The sequence below is a fragment of the Podarcis liolepis genome (genome assembly GCF_965112155.1).
Source record: "Podarcis liolepis genome assembly, chromosome: 1".
In the NCBI taxonomy this organism is placed as follows: Eukaryota; Metazoa; Chordata; class Lepidosauria; order Squamata; family Lacertidae; genus Podarcis; species Podarcis liolepis.
Window position 1 is genome coordinate 118279914 of NC_139554.1, and position 25781 is coordinate 118305694.

The window sequence follows — 25781 nt, forward strand, 5'->3', positions numbered from 1 at the left end:
GAAGGCATATGCAGCTGTCCCGTATGGGGAATTATCAGCAGAAGAAATGTTGTCAAGGTTCAGGTTCCTGTGCAAACCCTCCTTACAGCTAGTCCCAGTCCACGGCCAGTTACTCATATCTGGGACAAAAATGCACTCTGCACCTGCTCAGGGGCATTTCCTACTTACTTCATATGCTCTAGGATTGAGCCTTCGCACTGAAAACGGATGTTGGGGCCGACTACTGGCTCAGTCCCAGTATGTGTAAGAAATCAAGTGCATACGGGGTGAGCTCCCGTTGCTTGGTCCCTGCTCCTGCCAACCTAGCAGTTCAAAAGCACGTCAAAGTGCAAGTAGATAAATAGGTACCCCTCTGGTGGGAAGGTAAGTGGCGTTTAAGTGCGCTGCTCTGGTTCGCCAGAAGCGGCTTAGTCATGCTGGCCACATGACCTGGAAGCTGTATGCCGGCTCCCTCGGCCAATAAAGCAAGAGGAGCGCCGCAACCCCAGAGTCGGCCACAACTGGACCTTTACCTTTTTTAAGGGGGGGGGGGGACTAAACAGCGTCGTGTGTTTTGGAGAACCCAGGGGGAAAAATTTCCTGTTTGTTTTATTGTTCTTATCAGGTCCAGGAGAGAAGACTCAAGCTGGTCTTAGCTAATTGCTTTTCAAGTCTTTATTCTTCCACCTTATCCTTCTAAATTACACAGGGGAAACAGAGGCACTGTGGATTACACAGTTTTGTCAGTGAAATCAAGGGGCATGTACCATTTCCGCATCTTCCGCTTGCTTCTGTTTCTCCTCTTTCTCCCTGTGACAAAAAAATAAGAAAAAGGATTGCGAAGTTAAGCAGAGCGCACTGCTGGCAAACAAAGAGGAGATGATAATTGCGAGGTTAAAAAGTCTCCGCTTACTGCTTGGCCTTTGCTTTCGCTTCCAATCTGTTCCGTTTTTTCTCGTCGTTCTTCTTTGCAAAGTAATCATCCCTGCACGGAATATATAATTCAATTAAGCGAGCCAATTTAGGTGTACTCTATGCAACGGAAAGGAATATGAAAGCCACCCTTAAGATGCCTGGCTGTTCTTTGAAGCAAGCTAATAGCTGCCTTGGTGCTGCTATAGACAATGGTGACCAATTAGCGTTGAGAGAAAAACTGGCTTTGGTTCAAGAAAAAAATAATCAGCTCTTATTAAAACCGGCCATCTGTTTCCCCCTCAAAGCACGATGAGACTCTTCTCCCCACTGTGCTCTGTTCCTCAGACTGCAAGAAATCACTACCATTGCCAGTGGAAAGATCTCCATCGGGAGGTTGTGGACTCTCCTTCCATGGAGGTTCTTAAGCAGAGGTTGGAGGGCCATCTGTCATGGATGCTTTATAGCTAAGATTCCTCCCAGTTCTACGATTCTATGATGCTAGAGGGCAGGCAGGCAGAGCAAGGCAGAAGACCCCCCTAGACCCATTTTCTAGCACTTGGTGTAATGGACTAGAGCACAGCACACCGAAAAGCATCTGCCAAGAGACTTACAAGCAAACGTCCACTCCAGCCTTGATCGTAGGCTCCTTCGCCAAGGCTATCAAAGCTTGCCTTTACAACTTGGTGTGGGATGTAACAAAAGCAGTCAAGTACAGTAGTACCTCAGGTTAAGTACTTAATTCGTTCCGGAGGTCCGTACTTAACCTGAAACTGTTCTTAACCTGAAGCACCACTTTAGCTAATGGGGCCTCCCACTGCTGCTGCGCCGCCAAGCACGATTTCTGTTCTCATCCTGAAGCAAAGTTCTTAACCTGAAGCACTATTTCTGGGTTAGCGGAGTCTGTAACCTGAAGCGTATGTAATCTGAGGTACCATTGTATTAGTCTTCAAAGCCCTTAACACCATGGGACCAGTTTACCTGCAAGATTGCCTTGCCCATATATGCCCACTTGATCTCTTTGATCTGCAGAGCTGTCGCAGAATACCTGATCCACATTTGTCAGAAATTGATCTTAGTGTAATGGCATTTAAACTTGGAACTCCTTGTCTGTTGACACCAGGCAGGCCTTTTCACTGTACCCATTTTGGCGCCCGCTAAAAACACTCTTGTTTATACGAGCTTATCCAGGTATGTAGAGTATTGCGAGTTTTAATCTGTTTTTAGTTTATTGCTGATTTTATTTTTATTTAAAAAAAAACTTTAAATGGTTGTACTTAGAAGAAGAAGAAGAGTTTGGATTTGATATCCCGCCTTTCACTCCCCTTCAGGAGTCTCAAAGCAGCTAACATTCTCCTTTCCCTTCCTCCCCCACAACAAACACTCTGTGAGGTGAGTGAGGCTGAGAGACTTCAGAGAAGTGTGACTAGCCCAAGGTCACCCAGCAGCTGCATGTGGAGGAGCGGAGACGCGAACCCGGTTACCCAGATTACGTGACTACCGCTCTTAACCACTACACCACACTGGCTCTCCAATTTATTAGCCAATTTATTGGTTTTATTCTTTTTGCAAACTGCAAACTGATGAGCCAACAGACAGCAAAATACATTACTATCAGAAGAGAGCAGCAAAAGAGTCAGATAGGAAGATGATTGCGTGACTGGCCTTTTACAGGTGCTCACAGAGTCATGCCCATCTACCTGGTCACACTCGGGGAGGATGCTCTAGACAGGTGTGACAGGAAGTCCTCCTGGCTGGAGTAACACCCCCCCTGTCTGTGTCCACTCTGGGCAAACAGGAAGTGTTGTACAGTGGTACCTCAGATTACAGACGCTTCAAGTTACAGACTCCGCTAACCCAGAAAGGGTGCTTCAGGTTAAGAACTTTGCTTCAGGATGAGAACAGAAATCGTGCTTGGCAGCGCAGCAGCAGTGGGAGGCCCCATTAGCTAAAGTGGTGCTTCAGGTTAAGAACAGTTTCAGGTTAAGAACAGACCTCCAGAACGAATTAAGTTCTTTACCTGAGGTACCACTGTAGTAACACACTGGCCTGGCAGCAAATGGGTGACGATTAACAATCTGCAAGTCCAAAGCATTACGATATCAAGTACATAACTCACCTGAAAAGTACAATAAGCTCCGTGTCCTTGTATTTTTGGTTTGGAGTCTCAACGAACTGTTTGGCAGATTCGACGCTATCAAAAACTGCAAATACTGATCCCTGAAGGAGGTAGGAAAGGAGGTGTTTTAATTTAGATTGGTGGAATATTCCCACAGGAAAAAATAATAATTGAAAAGAGCTTTGACGAGAAGGAGTTACCTTGAACGTTTTCTGAATGGTTTTCCGCATCTGAATGTTTTCCACTTTGCCTTTACAGTCTAGCCATTCCTTGATATCATCAAGGGTTGCATCCTGTGGAAAACCTTTCTGAAAATTGAGGATTCGGTCAGTGACTTCATATTCAGAGACAGGTTTATGCAAACACCTCTCTGGGGACGTTTAGGGTATTTACACGGGCGTAGTCTTGCCGCCAGTTTGTGAACAATACCCATAAGCAGGATGGATAGCGGTAAAGAACGATATTTAAGAGCCTCCCTCATGACGAGCAAAGGTCGAATGTCAAGCAGAATTAGCCAACTTAAGCTAAACTGCTTATTACCAGGTAACATAATATGGGGCACAGTGGATAAAAATCAATGATTTTTAAAAAAATAAAAAACTGATTTTTTTATTTAAATCAAGAGTTTTTTTAAATTCAAATCGGATTTTTAAAATAAAATGCTTTTCATGGAAAAATCTTTCTAAAGATAGTTTTTTATTTAAGTTACATTGCAGTCCAAAGACTATTCATCAAGAAATAAGGATTTGTTTTAAGTTTTTCACGTGTGCTAAAACTCAGTCTAAGGTGTGTGGTTTTTTTTATGTTTAACCACATCAGTTTTAGTTAAATAAATTGTTTAAATTGTTATTAAGGAAATGATTATTTTTCTCCTTCCAATAAAGTAGAGCAGAAAAGTTGTCCAAATATAAAGTTAACTTATTAAACCTCACAATAATCTCTGTATTTCTAATAGTATAACTATTATACAACTGCAAAAACTACTCTGAAAATTTCTTATTCCAAAAATGAAACCTTCATTTGGTTGTAAATATTAAGATATTAAGATTATACCAGAAAGAATGAGTCTTTCTGTAAAAATGAGTCTTTCTAAAAGAATGAGTCTTTCTGTAAAAAAAAAAATGATTTAAATCAAGTCTTACTGACTAGTGATTTAAATTGATGTGATGTAAATCAAATCCACCCTGAAATATATACAACCAAAAAATAATCAATTTGAGTTGTGCGACTCAACTTGCGTCGACTAGACCCAGCTTTTTTTAAGCATTGTGGGCTAAAGTCACTTCTGAGGCTCCTCTGGGATTAGGGGCCCTGAAGGCTCAGCTTCATCATTTTCATAGTACAGTGATACCTTGGTTCTCAAATGCCTTGGTACTCAAACAACTTGGAACCCAAACACTGCAAACCCGGAAGTAAGCGTTCCAGGTTGCGAACTTTTTTCGGAAGCTGAACGTGCTCCGTTTTGAGTGTTACGCTTCTGATTTGAGTACCACACTTCCGTTTTGAGTGTTACGCTGAGGTCTGTCTGTTTTTGCTATTTATTTTGCATTTTTGCGGCTCTTTTTGTTTTGTTTTTGTGACTGTGTGAAACCCAGTTCAGCTACTGATGGCTTGATTGTGTGACTGCAGTACATTGTTTACTGCTTTCGTTTTATGGATCAGTGGTCTTGTTAAGATAGTAAAATTCATGTTAAATTGCTGTTTCAAGGGTTGTTTTTAGAAATCTCAAACAGATTAATCCATTTTGCATTACTTTCTATGAGAAAGTGCGCCTTGGTTTTGGAACGCTTTGGTTTTTGAATGAACTTCCAGAAGAGATTAAGCTTGACAATCAAGGTACCACTGTAGATCTTCCCTGGGGAAGAGTGCATTTTCAATTCACTGAGCCTAGTGAAGCCCAGGGCCTACAATATGCTTCCCAGAATCCTTTGCAACATGCAGGGTGTCCTCGGTAATGGCAAAGAAATTTTCATGCAGGACTGGGGTCCCCCGAACTAGAACGTTTGAAATCCGGTTGCATTAGAGCACATTATCGTTCCCACTTACAATATACACAGATCTGCTTTTAACCGCGTTCTTATATTGCTCCGTCACTTCCGGCAAAGGTTTGTTTGGAGATCTTCGGACTTTAGCTTTGTCTTCGCTAATTTCCATCAGCTCAGTCGTTGATTTTTTCAATGCCCCCACTATTACATCGAAGTCTTTCGTGAGACGATTTAATCTAGGAAGGAAAGTAGAAAGGTGGGTAAAAAGAGGTTATTTTTGTCTTTTTTAAAAACAACAACTATCAATTATATTAAGTCTCCTCTAAATACAACCCGAGCGAAAAAGTGGAAGCATAGGTGCCCTTTATGATTGGATTACATCAGGAAAAGTGAAGAAATAGATGGAAAATGAGTATCTCACACAGGAAACGTATTGGCCACAAACTCCATTTGCAGAAATGAAAGTTAATAAATTTGCAACTACAAATCAAAGTCAAGAAACCAGTGGCTGTTAAACGAAAGATTAAGATCGGAACTGCTGTAAATGGATTTATGAAGATTATGAAAGCAGGAAGAAATAAGAACCTCGTATCCTGAAACCCAGTGCACAGAAGTCACCTCAAATTGTTAATTTGGTTTTTGAATAATCGGCTCTGTTTTTAATTGGATTGTGATTGGGTACTGTGATAATGTGGCTTTTATTGGATTTGTACTAAATTCATTAAAAATATAAAATATTGCGTGAATTGCATTCAGATAACATGATGAAGGCTGCACAAATCCTTCTAGCTGGCCTTGCTAGCTAGAGGTGATGGGAGTTGTAGTCCAACAACATCTGGGGACCCACAGGTTGAGAAAGGCTGCTCCAGATGCTTTTGGCCTACAACTCCCATGATCCCTAGCTAGCAGGACCAGTGGTCAGGGATGATGGGAATTGTAGTCTCAAAACATCTGGAGGGCTGAGGTTGAAGAAGTCTGCCTTAAAGCCTTGCTGGACAACATGGGATGCAGCACAGGGAAGATGATGAGCGAGGAAGGACTGATAGGACTCAACAAAAACCCCATCCCTGCTTCCCCTTCCTTTCAGTTAACTTTGAATAAGCACCCATAGATTTACCTGTTGAATTTGATTAACGTTTCCAAAGTCACCCAGCCATCGTCCAGCTTGATCTTCTCCTGGAGGAACTTGTCCCGTGGCAAGTTGTGGTCGCCAAAATAGTACTATGACACAAGTACGAAGAGCGACACAAATATTAGAAGCCAAGCACAACCTACTACTTCATTTAGCACCAAGAAGTCAGCTTCCAGAAGCCTTTCTTCAGAGCGTCATCGGAATTTACGGCACACATTTCTGAGCACCAGGTGAAAAACGTCCAGGTTTCTGTTCAATATTTTAAAATGCCTTAACGTCGTTCCCTCAATGGTTTTATATTACAAATTGCTTGCCAGAAGCTTGATGTATGAAAAATATCAGCACAGACGAAGCTACATTATTGAGTTAACCCCCCCCCCCCCCAAAGAAAAGGCAATTGTGACACTGGTCACAATTTGTGGATGCTTAAAATTGTTCTGACAATTCAATTCTGGACTGCATCTCAGTCTCCTGAACTGCGTCTCGTCGCATGCGTCATCAGAACAAACGGAGAATTTCTGCAGCTGCAGAACCCTTTATAGCTCCTTGCCTGACTTTTCAAGGCTGTTTTTAATCTTTGTTTTTACAAAAGTCTGTTCAACTTAAGAAGCATTGTACTTTATCAGCGATCGGCCAGCAAAGCTGTGCAGATGAGGAGTCCTATTCCAAAACATCAGGCTGATATTAGGAATAAAACAGTTCTAAGCTGCGAGGAATCCTCATTTTAAGTACTCAACCAAGACAGCTACACAAAGTTTATAACAGGCGTTTTGCATTAATGCTATGCTAGTCTCAATATTCATACCTCAATCTGCTGGCAGACCTTCCTTTCCAAGTCAGACATGTTTTCGCTGTCTCCATTTTCGGCCATTTTCGCCACCTGTAATCAGAGCAACATTTCACCTCATTTAAGCACTAGGGCTCATTTAAATGGTTTAGACCCCACTTTATCAGCAATTGCCTCTATTATTATAGAATGTTCTTCTTTTAAATCTGTGTTAGAAACACATATATAAACTAGGCAGCAAACAGGTTTACAATCACCAGGGTGGATAAAAATCAAAGATATATTTTTAAAAATATATATATTTAAAAAATCGGAATTTTTCAATTTAAATTAGATTTTTTTTTTTATTTAAATGCATCTGGACGAAAAAAAATTCTAAAGATAGTTTTCTATTTAAGTTACATTATAGTCCAAAGGCTATTCATCAGGAAATAAGGATTTGTTTTAAGTTTTTCATGTGTCTTAAAACTCAGTCTAAGTTTTTTTTTAATTGTTTAACCACATCAGTTAACATGGTTACATATGCTATAAAGTTATTGTTTTAGTTAAATAAATTGTTTAAATTGTTACTAAGGAAATGATTATTTTTCTCCTTCCAAAACAGTACAGCAGAAAAGTCCAAATATAAACAATAATTTCATAATTACCTGTCTTTTTATTTCTAGTCCTATAACCAAATCAGTAATTTTTGATATAACTGTAAAAACGACTCTGAAAATTTATTATTCCAAAAATGAAAGCTTTATCTGGTTGTAAAAATTAAGATTATATCAGCAAGAATGAATATTTCTGTAAAAAAAATGATTTAAATCAAGTCTTAATGACTAGTGATTGAAATCGATCTGATTTAAATCAAATCCACCCTGACAGTCGCCAAAACAAAATGCCTAGTTGCCTTCTTTTGGCTCGAAAGTAATGTTTTTCAATATGACTTTTTGGTTCCTGAAATTGATCTTGATTGTGCTGATAAAATATCACAGGTTGAATTCTACAGGATGTGTTGCTGGTGTGTGAAAACAGGCAAGACCCAAGGGTTCCCAGGCCAGGTGGCGGAAACATCAGGCGCCATCTTGACACCTGGGCATCTTCACTTGGTCGCAAGTGGCCAATGACCAGGTGGAAAATGCACCTGGCAAATTTCGAACGCTGTTGTAAATGTATATTGATTTCCAAGCAAGTCTAAAAAAACATACGCTCCACATTTCAGATTTGAACCACCTACTGGCACAGGTTCAGTACATCCAGCATCTCCCCATAGCGCCTAATGAAAAAAAGAAATAGCGCTATCCATTACCCTTTGGCAGGGCCGGCCCAATATAGTTTGCCATTTGAGGCGAGCTGCAGAATGGAGTCCCCCTCCCAGCCAGGGAAGTAGGGGTGGGTGAAGATCGACATCAGGATCAAGGGGGACAATAAATACCTTATTTTTCGCTCTATAGGATGCACCATTTTAGAGGGGGAGAACAAGAAAAAAAATATTCTCCCCCTCTCTGCACAGCGCCCCTTCAGCGAAGCGGCAGGAGAAATGGAGCCCCTTCCATTTCTCCTCCTGCTTCGCTGAAGGGGCGCTGCGCAGAGCGAAAGCTGCGCAGCACCTCTCCAGCGAAGCAAAGCCAAGAGAGCAAGAGGGATCAGTGCGCACTGACCCCTCTTGCTCTCCAGGCTTCAGCGATAGCAACGCGAAGCCTCCGGAGCGCGGCGGGAGTGCTCCCACTGCGCTTCGGAGGCTTTGCGTTGCTATCGCTGAAGCCATGGAGCCTGCATTCGCTCCATACGACGCACACACATTTCCCCTTAATTTTTGCGGGGGGGGGGGAGTGCGTCTTATAGAGCGAAAAATTACGGTATCTACCTTGGAACCTACCACCTGAGGTGATCGCTTCCACTTGTCTCACGGGTGGGCCGGCCCTGCCCTGCCCTTTGGGCAGCAGAGGACCATGAGCCCCTGTTAGAAACTCAGGTGTATAAGCTAGACACCAAACAGCTCCTTTAACCAAGATTAGTCACCGAAACAGAATGTCTAGTTGCCATTTTGGGGCAAGACAACTCTAAATTATTACTTTCAAAGGATGGACTGGTGGTGACTGATTATCAGTTAAAACACCTGGCAAGTTCTGCTGACAAGCTTGAGCTGGGTTAAGAAATTTGAGAACTTAAAAGAAGAAAAGTCACTTTATCAAGGGACAGTCCACATATATCCTGACTTCTTTTTCTGAATGGTGACACAGATCATTCATAACATGAGAACGTCCTTCGCAACTATGAGGAGGGCAGCGGGGTGAGGTACCATATTTTTCCGTGTATAAGACTAAGTTTTATTATGTAAAAATCATGCTAAAAATGGGGTTCGTCTTATACCTGGGTAGTGCATAGGGTTGACGTTTGATTGGTTGCTGTCGTGGCTGTCAGCAGCTATTGTGAGTGTTATTGGTTGCTGCGTCAATGGGTGGTGTTGACTGGCTGACGCTGCGCCAATTGGGCGGGCTATTGTCAGCTTCTGCCGGCAAGGGGACAGACAAGAGTTGGGTTTTGCTACGTGTGCAGGTGAGCGATTTTTGGCAACCTCCCCTTAAAAAAGCTGAACAACCCAGGGTAATTCCCCCACCCCAAAAAAGCTCCAAAACTCTGAGCAACCCTTCGCAAAAAAAAAGCTCAACATCTCCCCCCATTTTCTTAAATTTGAGCCCCCCAAAATAGGGGGCGTCTTATACATGGGGGTGTCTTATACACAGAAAAGTATGGTAAGTGAAGATAAGGTAAAGGTAAAGGGACCCCTGACCATTAGGTCCAGTTGTGGCCGATTCTGGGGTTGCGGCACTCATCTCGCTTTCTTGGCCAAGGGAGCCGGCATGACTAAGCCACTTCTGGCGAAACAGAGCAGCACACGGAAACGCCATTTACCTTCCTGCTGGAGTGGTACCTATTTATCTACTTGCACTTTGACGTGCTTTCGAACTGCTAGGTTGGCAGGAGCAGGGACCGAGCAACGGGAGCTCACCCCATTGCGGGGATTTGAACTGCTGACCTTCTGATCAGCAAGTCCTAGGCTCTGTGGTTTAACCCACAGCGCCACCTGTGTCCCACAAGTGCAACAATTAACTACAGAATTGTTCACTGTTCTTGTTAAGGCTGCGCACTTAAAGCATTTTGGTTCCTGAAATTGTGCAGATAAGATATGGCTGATAGAGTTCTATAGGATTGTGGGTATTAAGTGTGTGAAAACAGTCAAGATCCTACGATCCCCAGATGTGCACCTCCAGGTGATGTCAGGTGTCATCCTGGGGCCCAGGCACCTTCACTTGGGTGCAAGTGGCCAATAACTCAGTGCAAAATGCTCCTGGCCAATTCTGAACACTCTGAACAATATAACACAACACGATGGCCAATAACAATGGCACTAAACACTATTTATAGACTAATACAAGTGATCAGAAATTACAGCCAAAGTCTCTAAATCTTCTTCATCAGTCGCCGCAGAATAATTCAAAAGTTCGATCTATACATAATCTGTCACCAATCTTCTCCCCTCCACCTCACCCCCCCAAAAGTCCTTGTCCCACTAATCTCTCCATTTTTATCAAAGGGAGGGCAAGTAAGCAAAAAGATAGTCTCCTTTAAATAAATAAATAATAAAAACAACAATAACAATCCCTTCCTTTCTGATATGGATAAAAGCTATTTAGGGAGAACTAACTGGTTTCGCCAGAAGCGGCTTAGGCATGCTGGCCACATAACCCGGAAGCTGTCTGCGGACAAACGCCGGCTCCCTCGGCCAATAAAGCGAGATGAGCGCCACAACCCCAGAGTCGGCCACGACTGAACCTAATGGTCAGGGGTCCCTTTACCTTTACGTGGAAAGACGATTTCTTAGCAGTTAGGAGGGATGAAGGAGAGGGCAAACATAGCTGAAGCCTGCACATTATCTGCAAAGAATCTTCAAAGTATCCTGTTCAGCAGAGCTACCCCCTGGGAAGCTGTCAAATGTCCACCTTTGGTTCAGGGACGCGGACTTAGAAAAAATATTGGGGGGGCCCGGGAAAGCTCATGAATAATAAATAAGCTCATGAATATGCAAATAAAGTGGCTCCGGCCCTAAATAGGGCAAGCCACGCCCCCCAGTCAGCCGATTGGCTGGCTGGGAGGTGTGGCCAGTCGGGATTCCCCTGTTCTCGCGGGATTTCCGGCAGTGCCTCCGATTAGGGCGCGCGGCTGGCTGGCTGGCGAAGGAGCAGGTGAGGAGGAGGCGGGGGACGGCGGCGGCGCTCTGCTGGAAGGGCGCCCGCCCGAGATTATTGGGGGGGCTGAGCCCCCTCAAGCCCCATGGAGTCGGCGCCTATGCTTTGGTTCACAGGTATATTGCCTTGTTCAAACATTTATCACAATGTTATTTCAATACAGTGGTACCTCGGGTTACATACACTTCAGGTTACAGACTCCGCTAACCCAGAAATAGTACCTCGGGTTAGGAACTTTGCTTCAGGATGAGAACAGAAATTGTGCTCCAGCGGCACAGCGGCAGCAGGAGGCCCCATTAGCTAAAGTGGTGCTTCAGGTTAAGAACAGTTTCAGGTTAAGAACGGACCTCCGGAACGAATTAAGTACATAACCAGAGGTACCACTGTACCAGTCGACTCAATGGTATGGCGATTTATTGCCCAGTACTACTAAACAGTCTGTGCTGCTGAATCCTTACCTTAAAACTGGGGTCCCCAGTGGTTGTTGGACTACAACTCCCATCATCCCTGACCACTTGGTCCTGCTAGCTAGGGATGATGGGAGTTGTAGTCCAACAACAGCTGGAGATCCAAGTTTGAGAAACACTAAAGAGATTAAAGAGTGCCACTAGTTCTAGATACCAGCCACCAATTCCAAGAAGTCACACCGCATGGCTGATATCAGCCTGGCCTCACTTTTGCCAAATGAGATACTACAAAAAAAACAGAGAACTCTTCTCTTGTGTATTACTCATGTGAGAAAGGGAAGCAAAACAAAAACCCGAAGGATCGGAAAGTCGAGCCTTTGCCACACCTCCGTGAGCACTTGCAGTAAAGGACTCCTAGCTGCCAATCAAACCATCCTCCACGTGGTCCAAACCGTGGTGCTCTTCCTCGCCGGCCACCTCCAATAGGAAAAAGCTCCCTGGGCATTTAAAATGCAAGTTTCTCCCTTGAACACGTCGCCTGCGTGTCCCGAGAAGTTCCCCGCTCCGCCTCCACGTGCGTTAAAAGCAAAGCCAAGAAAAAACACGCGTGGGAAGCCTTAAAGCGGGGAAAGAGACGGATTACTCCCCCCATCACGCCAAGCGGCGCATCCGTGCTCCCCAAAGAGACCCCGCGACCACCGCATTCCGGGGTTTGACCTACACGTGTAGGTCACGTCTGGAGAGCGTTACAGCAAGCAAGCGCCCCGGGGGAAAGAAATCTAAACTCTCCTGGGCTTTGAACCTCCAGCATTTCGTTCTGTTGCGCGCACACGGGCCCTGTTTGTAGCTCAGCTCCCTCCCCGGGCTGGGGGAAAAGAGCAGGCCGCGTCGTGGGTACCCGTCGCCGGCGGAGGCGCGCAAGCAAGCCGACCCTCCTCGCTCCCCACCCACCTGCCCACCCGGTGCGGCGAAGCCCGAAATCCCACCCGGGGAGCCCACCCGGGACGCACGTGGGGACGTCCACCCAAGTCTGGAAGGAGCTCCGGGCAGCCGCGCGCAAGGCAGGCGCTCCCCAAAAGCCCCGGAGCCAGGATTACGCGCCCGCGGAAACGAACCAACCTTCGCCCAAGGAAAACCCCGGCCTCTCCTTCTCTTGATCGCGTAGGCCGCCGGCGCCGCTTCTCCGTGCGCCTTTACGCGCTCCCGTCCTCCTCTCGCCGGCCAGCCCAGCAGCCTGTGCGGCGCTGGCCGCACCCCTTTCCCTGGCCCGGCCCACGAGGGCTGGGCTTCCGCGGCGCCCGCCTCCTGAATCCGGATCCTCGGAAGGTGCCCGGCGAGCAGCGGGTTGTCAGGATGGGTTGCAAAGGAGCAGGAAGCGGGCGCGCACCGTGCAGCTCCTAATATGATCGTCTTGCGTGCGATCCTATGGCTAAACATCAGGAAGAAATTTCTGACAGTAAAAAAAATATTCAGGGTAAAGCCAGCCTCGTTTGTTTTTTAGCATAGCATAGCTAAACTATCGATTTTGTTAAAGCGGGAAGTAAGTGACGACGGCCTCGCAGCCCACATTGGAAGCTAGGTAATCAATAAAAAAAGCAAATAAAGCACCTCTCTGAGCATGTATGAAGTACACATCTCTGATTATTGATTGATCATAACCTGCAGCACCCACCTGTTTGGCAATCGGGTACAGATTTGGGCATAACATATCTCATTTGACCTGTGATGATTAAGCACAACCATTGCCCTGCTTTTCAGCTGCGGGTTATTATCCCCTTGCTCAGGTCAGTCAAATGGGATTGAAGTCTTCAAAGTAGTGTGAACTTCCACAGAATTTTCCATAAACGGGAAAAATCAAAACGTTTCCATTAATATCAGATGGGGATTTGGTGTACTGTATTTTTGATTAAATTAACGTACTTAACTACAGTCGGATAACATTCACTGAGAAATGGGGTATATTTCTAATGCATTGGGACCTGAACGTACAAAAGGCACAATGGTGTACTATTGATGTATTGCATAAGCATACCCCCCCAGACTGTAGCCAATGATATAATTATTTATTTGATCGCTTCTTGAAAGCCTGTTGGCATGGTTGAGAAAAAATGGCTGAAGTTACTTCAAGGAAACGGTATTCTTCCCTCTTGGTACTAAACACATTTCCAGATGTGCTACAGGCAACTCCCATTTTAGGCACTACCAATACTGTATGTGAGCAATCGTGCACATGCGCACATCACCAAACCCTGAAGTGACCCAGGGTGAACAGAAGAAGAAGAAGAGTTTGGATTTGATATCCCGCTTTATCACTACCCAAAGGAGTCTCAAAGCGGCTAACATTCTCCTTTCCCATCCTCCCCCACAACAAACACTCTGTGAGGTGAGTGAGGCTGAGAGACTTCAGAGAAGTGTGACTAGCCCAAGGTCACCCAGCAGCTGCATGTGGAGGAGCGGGGAAGTGGACCCGGTTCACCAGGTTACGAGTCTACCGCTCTTAACTACTACACTACACTGAAGAGGTGGATGGCAGCAGTTGAGCTGGGGTGTGGTACCTTGGGTTACATACGCTTCCGGTTACAGACGCAGGAAGCAGCAGCGGGAGGCCCCATTAGCTAAAGTGGTGCTTCAGGTTAAGAACAGTTTCAGGTTAAGAACAGACCTCCAGAAAGAATTAAGTTTTTAACCCGAGGTAATGGGGTGTTTGCAGGCTTTTTCAATTGCACACGATTTCACGGAAGTGAGCGATGACCCAAAATGCAAACCCTGCAAAAGTTGGGGGTTGCCTGTGTTTTCAGTGGTATAAGATATTAGATTAGTCTTTTATTTTCCCCCAAAGTTAATGAGCACATCTTGAAAAAGGGTTTCAAGTAGTGTATTCTTTACAATTTAGAAAACAGTGCAGCATTTTGTTTACTCCTAAAAGTAAATCACACTTTACAAATTTTTATCAAATGCACAACATACTTAACGTGAATTAAATATAAATTAAATATAAACAACAACAATAAATACAATTGTAACGAGAACCTGAAAGCTCTACATTCTAATCCTTTTCCGCTTCCATAAATAATAATGTTCCAGGTATAGTAATAACTCTGAAGTCGTGACTAGAACAGTGGCAATCACAGTTTGTAAACATTTATGCTGATGTCTCCTGCACTGTCATCCTGAAACTGTTACAGGTGGGTTCCTTTTCTTAGTATTTGCTATCATTGTGCTGGTGAAGCAACTTTTTTGGAAATAAGAAAAGTATTGAAGTGATATTACAGTGCTGGTGCTTTTGAACTAAAATCCAAATAGTTAGTAATTCTTAAAATTCTTGTGACTGCTTTGCTCCGCACCCTCTCCATTCCTATGGTTGCCATGCTGCCAGGAACCAAGCCATTAACATTATGTGCCAACCTGGGCACATGCTTTGTCTTCCTCAAAGCTCCGCAATGAGCTGTCCCCAAGGTTTGTGCTTGACTTATCAGGGAAGACAAACCATGAACTCAGGTTTACATGGAATGCTAAGTCAAACTATGGTATAGGTGTCTGTAGTATGGTAGCTGCAGGACCAGGGTAGGAGTGAAGTGGCCATGACTTCCTAGTTGCACACTAGCTTGTTCATAGTGAGGCATAGTTTGGCTTAGCATTTGGTGCTATGTAAGCCAAATAAAGAAAAGGCAGCAACGTTTTATAAGCAGCTGGTTATCGTCAGTGGCCTAGACCACAAATTCAATTGTTTACATTTTCAAAAAGTCATTTTTAGATCGTCATTCTGAAACACAAACACGATATGCAAAAGTAGTTTTACAACTATGAAAGATAAACGAAACATTTCTAGTCCAAAATGCATTTGAAAAGCACATTGTTCAAATTTATAGGGTAGCAAGTTAGGTAATGTACAGAAAGCGAGGTCTTCTGCCCAGTCAGATCCAAGAAAGTACCATTGCCTAACCTCGTATGACCCTAAAATTAGGGAGTTGTGCTCATTTCCACACACCCCACCTATATATTATTTTGATAGCTATTGTACCGTTCTTACACAATGGCAACACAGTAGTACCATAAAATTAATAAGGGAGGTCAACTGTAGCGTAGATGCCACCTATTGATTAGACATACGGTGTCTGTCTCTCGGACAAAAATCCAAAAGCAACAGTAGCACAATAACTATTTTAGGACCGATTAAAAATATCACAAAATAATGACCAACCTGCTGAGTTCACCCTAACCCTTACAGAGCTTGTACGTAAAGCCAAACAACTTTCCAAATGTCAAGGCAGAGTGGGAAAAAAGGAGGGATTGTGCTGGGTATTACATATGAGAATCCCAAGTCTGCAGTTTGCTATGGTCCTGAGATAAAATGGAGATGTTATACCAGTGATGGAGAACCTCTCCCAGATGCCTTGGACTGCAGCACCTATCATCCATGACCACCAGTCATGCTGATGAGACTTGGAGTTTAGCAATATATGAAAGGTTAAAGGCTCCTCCTCATCCCTGTTTAACATGGGCTTTAAGACCTTATTTGGTGCAAAAAATAACTTGGTTCACACACACACCAATGTTTGTCCTCCCTTTAGAAATATAAAACCCTAACCCAGGCATAGGCAAACTCTGGCCCTCCAGATGTTTGGGACTACAACTCCCATCATCCCTGACCACTGTTAGCTAGGGATGATGGGAACTGTAGTCCCAAACACCTGGAGGGCTGGAGTTTGCCTATGCCTGCCCTAACCCCCCAACAGTTAATCAGATCTGGCAGCAACCAAACATTCACATTGCTTGTAGGGCAGAGAACAGTAGTAACAAAAGAAGTGGTAGCCCTTGTATCAATAATGCTGGGGCTTAACTGGAGTTGATGCACTAGGCTTAGTGTCAATAAAAGCCAAACGGAGTAGTGTTCCACAGTGACTGAATACCATAGGCTAAGTCCCATCGTTAGGTGGTGGGTCACCTTCCTCTAGTTTTGGGCTCCCTTATATTATTAGTTCCTTGTCCCGTAAGTGGCATTTTCAACCTCTAGCACACTGTACAGGCAGACACAGCCATGCGAGCGCATAGAACTGGGGAGATCACCCACAATTTCCCATGTATCGCATTCAGGATCGTACTTCTCAATGTTCTGCAAATACGACCCTTTGGAAGAGGAATAGCCTCCCGTCACATAGATGCATCCATTCATGACGACAGCGCCGCACTCCATCCTTCTTTCTACCATATCAGCCTTCTGTTTCCACACATTCTGCTCTGGGTCATAGCAATCCGTCACCGTCGATTGTCCACCCACGAGGTACAGCTTGTTCTCCAGTGCAATTGAACACAGCCCATATTCTACAGGTAAAACAGAGAGTGCCGAAAAACACCGAATAAGCATTTGAAGAAAAGGAAGAAAAAGGGCAGGCAGCAGGATTGCTCAGTTGGTTAGAGAGTGTGGCGCTGATAATGCCAAGGTTGCAGGTTCGGTCCCCGAATGGAACAGCTGCATACTGTACAGTGGTACCTCGGGTTACATACGCTTCAGGTTACATATGCTTCAGGTTAGAGACTCCGCTAACCCAGAAATAGTGCTTCAGGTTAAGAACTTTGCTTCAGGATGAGAACAGAAATCGTGCTGCAGGAGGCCCCATTAGCTAAAGTGGTGCCTCAGGTTAAGAAGTATTTCAGGTTAAGAACGGACCTCCGAGATGATGGGTTTTTCAGAGCTAGCCGACCTAATCGGAAGAGTGCGCGACCAGAAGGAGGAGGAGTATTAGGAAGAGTGGATTAAATTTAATGATACTTAGTTAAATATGTTAATTTAAATTAACTGAAAACAGCTTGCAGATACTTAATTGGCTCAGGATTTTATTTATGTTAAGTGTCGAACTAATATGTTTAATTTCATCATGTGAAGATTTAAGGATGTTAATGTTTAAGTTAAATTTTATAAGAACTGTGATTTGGAAAACCGTTAAAAGGACATGCAACGAAATTCAACCAAGGGGAAGCGAGGAAGTCACTTAACAACGTTAACAAGTGTAATTTTCAATAAGGCTATGATTCATGTTTGTTTGTCTTATGTGTTTGTTTGTTTATAATGTTGTGAAAACGAATTTAAAAAAATTTAGGGGAAAAAAAGAACGGACCTCCGGAACGAATTAAATACGTAACCAGAGGTACCACTGTATAGATTCCTGGTAAGATCCCTTATTTCCCTCTTAAAAGAATAAACACGCCACAATCTTGTTTAAGATATATAAAAGTAGTTTATTCACATCATCAGTTCACAGTTGGATCCCTGAAGGCAGACCTAGTTACATGTGGATCTACCCCATATGGGGGGGTTCACCCCAGTGACTGCAGACTGACAGTCACGGCAGCTCACGCGACGAAAGGAAGATGGAGAAGGAAGGGATCTTACCAGAAATCTATGGTGAGAAGCTTAAACAAGCTTGCAACCAGCTACCCACTGTGCGTTTAAAGGGGAATGTTAAAACTATGCTAAATTATAGAACTTGCTAGCGCAAGTTAGGAAGGATATTATTACTAAACAATATATCCTCTCCTGCTTTCCTGAACATTCCCACACCTTCCAACTCTACAGTCCCTAAATGGTAGTAATACAGCAGGACCAGAGTTTGGGAGCCATAATACAAAAGCACTGGAAAAAACCTGAACAGGCAGAAACAGCAAAAGAAGGGGGAGCAGCAGGTTCTGTGAGTCAGCAGTGGGCTCCCTGCAAGGAAGTGGGTTACTCAACAATGCCTGTTAATGCCCTAGTATTGCTAGCTGGCTGTGAGCTTTTGAATGTTAATGTGTGGGTGCAAATCAGCAGAGCAGCTGCAGATATTTCTTTTCTTGGACGAGAAACAGGCAAATTGCTGCTTTTGGAAGGCAATTATTCAAACCACCGAGCGGAAATAAAGCTTACCTGGATACGGACTGGTGGTGATGACATTCCATTCATTAATATTAGAGTGGTAACTTTGAACTTTGTCGTAAGTGCAGCTTCCCCGATAACCGTAGTGACCTCCAGTGACATAGATAACTTCGTTCAAGACACAGGCTGTGGCATTCCCAACCCCTAATTAATAAAAACTGAAATTGCTAAAAAGCTTTAAAACGGAGTAACATTCACCATCAAGTTAGTAGTAAAACTAATACATTAGCAATGGTGTAATGGTATAGAAATACAGAACTAGAAATTCAATATTTTAAATGATTTCATAATAAATTATACACTAAAGGCTTTTTCTGGTTCATCTTGAAGCTTTCCCAATAATTATATATCTGCATTTGGTCACAGGGCTAGTTTTTTCAATGCTTAGGAAGAAAGAAGGTAGGTATGGCAATATATTCTGCTGATCAAGCTTGTGAGAATGCACAAGTTTGCATATTTTCATTTGAAATTTGTTGAGGAAGGCAACACAAGAACTTCAAATGATTTAACAGAAGACAATAATATCCAAAACATTAAGAGAAATGTGCTCCTGATAACGAGTTATGAACAGCTAATAAGCACAATGAATGCACTTGAAGCTTAAGCTAAAGTGATAGATTGTAGATTCAGGTAGGTAGCCATGTTGGTCTGACGCAGTAGAAATGAAAAATTGTCCAGTAGCACCTTATAGACCAACTAAGTTTGTTCTGGTATAAGCTTTTGTGTGCATGCACGTATCTGAAGAAGTGTGCATGCACCCGAAAACTTATATCTTTTATTGTAAGATTGTGTTGGAGCAGAAATTCCGTTGTAATAGTCAAACATAAATTCTAAGTGAAAAATGCAACTGACAGTGTTTCTTCACTCAAGCAATTGCATCTCACACATTTCTTTTCATGGGCAGAAGGCTGATCAGGCTGTCTTTTAAAAGCTTGAACAAAAAATAAATTGTGTATCCTAGGGGAAAAAATATTCATTGATTTTTTAAAAGACACATGCGAAAATACGAATAAGCATGCAATATTCCACTTACCTTTAATCATGTTTGCAATAGGGACCCATATCTTTTTTAAAGGGTCATAGAATTCTGCTTCTTCAGCTGGAGCCCCTTTTCTGTAACCCCCTAAAGCATAGATGCAGCCGCTCAAAGTAACTGCGCAGTGGTAGTACCTCGCGTTAAGCATCGGGCAGCCTTCAACCCATTCATCGGCTTCACAGTTGTATATCCACATGACATCAAGGGATTCTATATTGTCTGTTCTATAGCCGCCTGTCACATAAATGTTGGGCCCCAGACTAGCAACTGCATAACTTTCCCTCGCGTGGTCCGGCATGTCAGCTCCCTGGATCCAGACGTTGGCGACTGGATCCCATGCGTGCACCTCAGATAAAGGATGCCAGTAGTACCCTCCAATCACGTACATAACAGCCGTAGACCTCGTAGGAATTGCTTTTGGGTTGGGGCGCAGTGCGTTGTGTATTAGAGACCGGATCTTGTTTTCATTCAGCCGGCTTTTCTTGTGCAAACTTAAAGCTGACCTCAGATACATTTCATCTAAATCTGCTTCGAGGCAGCTCAGCAGATCATAAATGCACTCGCTTCTCTTTTCCACGTCGTAGGCTATCCACTTAACAATGGGCTCCACGGCTGCCCCCTCTTTCCAAAGGCCGAGGTTCTTTCTGGAGAGAATAAACTGGAACTTCTCGCTGCTGATTTCCAGAAATTCTTCCTGCGCCCACACCTCATCAAATCTCGATAGCAATATCCTTCTAGATTCCTTCTCCAGCTCTGAGCAGACGTGGTATTCTGCAAAGGAGTGCATTCCTAGGCAGTTGTCGACATCCAAGTGCCGTATCAGAAACCGCTCACAGGCTTTTTTCACCGGGGCAAACTGAAGGAGGTCTGCTGCTTGGAGCAGGCTTTGGACATTTCTCTTTGTTATTTGAATCTCTGATGTGTAAGCGTAAATCACCAGGGATTCCAGTATTGTGGGACTGAGTCCAGAAAGTTTGACTTGGTTCTTAATCTTCTCTTTCATGTCAGAGGTGAACATGGCCTTGAAATAGTTGCTGCAAGCAGCTAGCACAGCTTTATGGCAATGGAAAACCACACCTGATGCACACTGAAGGGCAATATCAGTGAATACACCTTCAAGGTAGAATGTTCTGAATGCATCCAAGAACTCTACAGGATGAGAGCTGTCTCTGTATATATAGGTATATTCCTCCTGCTCAGTCAATGCCATCACTGCAATAAAATGTCAAGAAATGGTAAAGAAATGAAGATAGTAGAGCGTGCTTACTCAGAAGTAAGCCCTACTGAATTAATATACAGTGGCACCTCGGTTTTTGAACATAATCTGCTCTGGAAGACCATCCGAAACATTCAAAAACCAAGGTGCAAAGGGCGGCCTGCAAATTTAATACAGTGGTACCTCAGGTTAAGTACTTAATTCGTTCCGGAGGTCCGTTCTTAACCTGAAACTTTTCTTAACCTGAAGCACCACTTTAGCTAATGGGGCCTCCCGCTGCCGCCGCGCCACCGGAGCACGATTTCTGTTCTCATCCTGAAGCAAAGTTCTTAACCTGAAGCACTATTTCTGGGTTAGCGGAGTCTGTAACCTGAAGCGTATGTAACCTGAGGTACCACTGTAGAGAAAAATGAAAACTCAGTGGAAGCCGTTCGATGTCTGAGGCGCATTCGAAAAAGGAATCATTTACTTCCAGGTTTTCGGTGTTAAAAACATTTAACTTCTGAGACGTTCGCAAACCGAGGTACCACTGTATTCATTCTGGGCTCATCCATACTGTTGTTTAATGGAGACATTAAGCTTCCTGCTTCTCCATTAATTCTCTGTGATGCTCTATGATGCTCTCCTCCAAAGCAGTGTCCTCCCACACTTCTCCTTCAATCCAGATTTTCTCATACCAGGAGGAGAAAAAGGAGAAGGTATAAGAAAATCCAGATCTGGCTCCCACAATATGGTAGAGTCCATAAGGTGTGGAATACAAAGAGCTAAGTCTAGTGTTAGGTATCAACAAGTAAATGAGGTGTAAATAAGTAAATGCACACTTATGGAAGAATGGCCTCATAATCTTCTTCTTTATCTAGTTCCAGTATAAATTGCCTTATTTGGACATCATCTCAATGTCTTGCCATATTTTAGATAAAGGTGTATACCCACCTGAAGGTTAAAGTATAAGACTGCAGACAGAATATACTTGAGGAAAAGAAACTTTAAAATAAATATTTCCCTGGAAATACCATTTTAAGGCCCTCCTGATTCAATGGAAGTTGTACAGTGGTACCTTGGGTTGCAGATGCTTCAGGTTACATACGCTTCAGGTTACAGACTCCGCTAAGCCAGAAATAGTACCTCGGGTTAAGAACTTTGCTTCAGGATGAGAACAGAAATCGTGCGGCGGCAGCGGGAGGCCCCATTAGCTAAAGTGGTGTCCTAGGTTAAGAACAGTTTCAGGTTAAGAAAGGCCCTCCAGAACGAATTAAGTTCTTAACCCGAGGTACCACTGTATATGCAAGTACTAGAACCAGTCACCCTGGTCTCATCAGCTCTGGCAAGCATGCCGCTGCTGAAATAATTAATCATGTTAAATCACTCTGATTATGTAACTTTTGTACTCTCCCGAATCCTAAACAAGCTCCTTATCCTTACCTTGCCCCCTCCCATCTCTCCCATGGATTTCAACAGATAACTCCACCAGTCTGGATTAAAACTATTTTATTTTTAATAATTTATATACATTAAGAAAAAATCAAAGTAGGATATATCAGGCTCCTGACCAGGCACTAACCATCTTGTTTGTTTTTAACAATGGAACAGCATCAAATGACCTCAGACAGTGCTCTATTTCTCTTGAAAGAAAGAATATATACTGTATAAACAAACATACTTATATAGCAATACATCTCTCAATTAACAGGCACCAGATGGGATGGTTAAAATAGAAATAAAATAAAATTTTGACTTCACAGTTTCCAAAAACTTGTATTCGGTTCAATGACCAATCAGTGATTTATTTATTTTTTAAGCATATGAAACATGAATCAGTGCAATCCTAAACACACTTATCCGGGAGTAAAACCCATGCAACACAATGGGGTTTACTTCTGAGTGGACATGCGTCGTAGGATTGCACGACTAGTAGGGAGTGACTCCCGTTTAATGTAATGGGACTTACAGCGCAACATTAAACAGGTTTACTTGGAACTAAGTCCTAGGTGGAATCGAGACACGTATAAAAAACGTTGTGAAAATTCTTATTTATTCTTATTCTATCTGAAGGCAAGTATTTAATGTTTGATGGTGTTTTTAATATTCTATTGGGAACTGCCCAGAGTGGCTGGGGAGACCCAGCCAGATGGGCGGGGTATAAATAATAAATTATTAAAATTATTAAATGCTTTAAAAAAATAAAATAAAAAGTTTTGAGAAACATATATTGAATTTTCCATCGCTCACCGTCGCCATCTAGTGTCACATTTGTACAATGCAACTTTACAGCACCCTCGGAACCTTTTATGTGTAACCTACTGGATTCAATGGTGCTTCTTCCCCCATTAAGTGGGATTGCAACTTCTCTTCTTTAGGATCACGGGACGCAGCACCGCACACGAGAGCGCAGGAAAGTCTGGGCTCCTGCTGTTATGCACGCGTTCAAAAACACGGTGCCTGCCAGGGCCAGATTTAGATTTGATGAGGCCGTAAGCTACTGAAGGTAACCGGGCCCTTTATATGTCCAGCTGTCCTTGGTCAACAACAAATTGTCGCTGTTTTTTTGTGTTGAATATATGCTATATGGTAATTTATGGACCTAATAGGTATCTAAAGCCATTTGCACATAACAAAATATGCATTTTATCAAAGTCATTCTTGAACTGAAATACAATTAAGAAGAAGTATATTAATAGTAAAATACAATTATGTTGCAGGGAACCTTCTTGGTAGTGGGACCTGCCCTGTGGAACGCCCTCCCACCAGATGTCAAAGAGAACAACAACTACCAAACTTTTAGAAGACATCTGAAGGCAGCCTGTTTAGGGAAGCTTTTAATGTTTGATGTATTACTGTATTTTAATATTTGGTTGGAAGCTGCCCAGAGTGGCTGGGGAAGCCCAGCCAGATGGGTGCGGTATAAATAATAAATTATTATTATTATTATTATGAAGTACCGTATTTTTCGCCCTATAGGACGCACCTTTTCCCCTTCAAAAATGAAGGGGAAATGTGTGTGCGTCCTATGGGGCGAATACTGGCTTTCGCTGAAGCCTGGAAGGTGAGAGGGGTCGGTGCGGCTCCCTAGGCTTGCGGATACCAGGCTGTTCTGGGGGCTGGGGTCGGGGGAAGCTTGGGCTTCCTCCGCGCCAGCTGCATGCTTGGGGGGGAAATATTTTTTTTTCTTTATTTCCCCCCCAAAAAAACTAGGTGAGTCCTATGGGGCAGAAAATACGGTATATTAACAGTGAAACACAAGAAGTATATTAATAGTGAAATAATTATTAAGCTTTAACTTAAAATGATTTTTTTATCATTTTTTATCATTTTATCAAGACGTCTGAAGGCAGCCCTGTTTAGAGAAGCTTTTAATGCTTGATGTATTACTGTATTTTAATATTTGGTTGGAAGCAGTGGCGTAGCGTGGGGGGTGCAGGGGGGGCCGGCCGCACCGGGCGCAACATCTGGGGGTTAGGGTTAGGGGGCGCAAATCCACGGGTTAGGGAGTGCAAATTACTTGCCTTGCCCCGGGTGCTGACAACCCACACTACGCCACTGGTTGGAAGCCGCCCAGAGTAGCTGGGGAAGCCCAGCCAGATGGATGGGGTATAAATAATAAATTATAATATTATTATTATTAAGTATATGAATAGTGAAACACAATTAAGAAGTATATTAATATTGAAATAATTAAGCTCTAACTTAAAATGATTTTTTATTCATAACAAAATAATGCAAACACACTGGTATTTGGAAATAACAATTTTAGAAACACAATTTACAGACTCATAATTTTTTTTGGGGGGGCCCCCAAGAGAGTGGGGCCCTAAACTATAGCTTGTTTAGCTTATACCTAAATCCGAAACCGGTGCCTGCAGACAAAAGCCAGCAGTTTGTCCTGCACCGGCAGCGAGACAAAAGGGAGCCAATTCGAAGTCACGCGTCTGCCGCGTTCCGTTCTGCGCGCTCGGGAAGACGACTAGTAGGAAAAAAACGCCCCCGATAGGAAACGGGCTGGGGGGGGGGCTCGGTTTGGGGAGAGCGAAGGTGGTCGCCTGCCTCTCCAGACATTTCCCAAAGGCCGAGAGCGCGACCCAAAGAGACACCCCTCTCGCTCGCGCGTGTATCGTGACAGAGACACCCCGCCCCACACAAACAAACACACAGCGGCGCGCGGCGCGAAGACCCACCTGCTCTCCACGCGCAACCTCGGCGGCGGCGGCGCGAGCGCGGAGGAGGGGAGGCGCGCGCCCGCTTCCCGAAATTAAGAAGAAGAAAAAAAGCGCGAGACAAAAGGCGGCCCCCTCGCCGCGCGCGTCTATCGCCTCAGGCTGCTGCGCGTGGAGCGCGCGCTCCCCTCAGGATGGCCCTTGTGCGCGCATGGAGGAGGGGTCCTGTCATTAGTGTGGTTGCTGGAGGAGACACCCCGCCAGTTCGCGTGACTTGCTGCTGCCTCGTCCTCTCTTCTGACCGAGGGGGACCTGCAAAAAAAATGGGCTCGCTGCGCGCTGGCGGCTGCGCCCCCGGGCGACCGGTTGCAATTCCTCCGCGAGTGTGCGCGGGTCAGAAGTATTGGCCGCGGATCTTCTGGGGAAAAGCAAAGGCGGCGGCGCTTTCCTGAGGCACCCGGCGCGACCCTTTGACCATCTTTGGGAAGAAGAGGCGCTGCTTGCCAAGCTGTCCGCGAGCAGATGGCCTGAACGGCAGCAGCAGAAGCACCACCAGCAGCAGCAGCTCCTATTTTGGTGCCTCGGCTGCCTCTCCCTCCACCCGCTGCTCCCTGGAGGCCGAAGGCAACGTGGTCCTTTTAATAGCTTCTGCCTCAGGCTTCCCAGGCTGACTTGGGGGCTTGAGGGGGCCTGAGGGGTGCATGGAAGTGCCGGATTGACGCATAACAGGAGTCAGCAAACTTTTTCAGCAGGGGGCCAGTCCACTGTCCCTCAGACCTTGGGGGGGGGGGCAGACTATATTTGGGGGGGGGGAATGAACGGATTCCTATGCCCTACAAATAACCCCTTCGAAACCCAGCTTGCACTTCTGGGAGTTCTCTGCCTGCCTTGTAGAATTTTAAGCATAATCTT

The 25781-nt window shown here is 44.2% G+C and overlaps 2 protein-coding genes across 4 annotated transcripts in view; both read right to left on the reverse strand.

The window, feature by feature from the left end:
* Positions 1-12834, reverse strand: part of SSB (small RNA binding exonuclease protection factor La) — a 20569-nt gene extending 7735 nt beyond the window's left edge. Inside the window, exons 1-8 of the mRNA XM_083468902.1 lie at positions 12676-12834; positions 6933-7007; positions 6113-6216; positions 5057-5231; positions 3211-3318; positions 3011-3111; positions 893-964; positions 747-789 (exon numbers count right to left, since the gene is read on the reverse strand). Coding sequence (XP_083325028.1) covers positions 747-789; positions 893-964; positions 3011-3111; positions 3211-3318; positions 5057-5231; positions 6113-6216; positions 6933-6998 — 669 coding nt within the window. The 5' untranslated portion in view covers positions 6999-7007; positions 12676-12834. The remainder of the gene's footprint in view (positions 1-746; positions 790-892; positions 965-3010; positions 3112-3210; positions 3319-5056; positions 5232-6112; positions 6217-6932; positions 7008-12675) is intronic.
* A 1532-nt stretch (positions 12835-14366) lies between these two features.
* Positions 14367-25524, reverse strand: KLHL23 (kelch like family member 23). 3 transcript variants are annotated; one of them, XR_014517934.1, is made up of 5 exons: positions 24891-25524; positions 19500-20714; positions 18458-18610; positions 15608-16878; positions 14367-15568 (listed from the first exon to the last, which is right to left on the reverse strand). XR_014517934.1 is itself a non-coding variant. In XM_083468733.1 (4 exons), the coding sequence occupies exons 2-4, from the start codon at positions 20710-20712 to the stop codon at positions 16532-16534; spliced, it is 1713 nt and encodes a 570-aa protein (XP_083324859.1). In that variant the 5' UTR covers positions 20713-20714; positions 24891-25524; the 3' UTR covers positions 14420-16531. The 3 variants fall into 3 exon arrangements, 2 of the variants coding, with proteins under 2 accessions (XP_083324859.1, XP_083324860.1); XM_083468733.1 differs by having other exon boundaries at positions 14420-16878; XM_083468734.1 differs by lacking the exon at positions 24891-25524 and adding an exon at positions 24554-24831 and having other exon boundaries at positions 14420-16878.
* Positions 25525-25781: the final 257 nt, after the last annotated feature.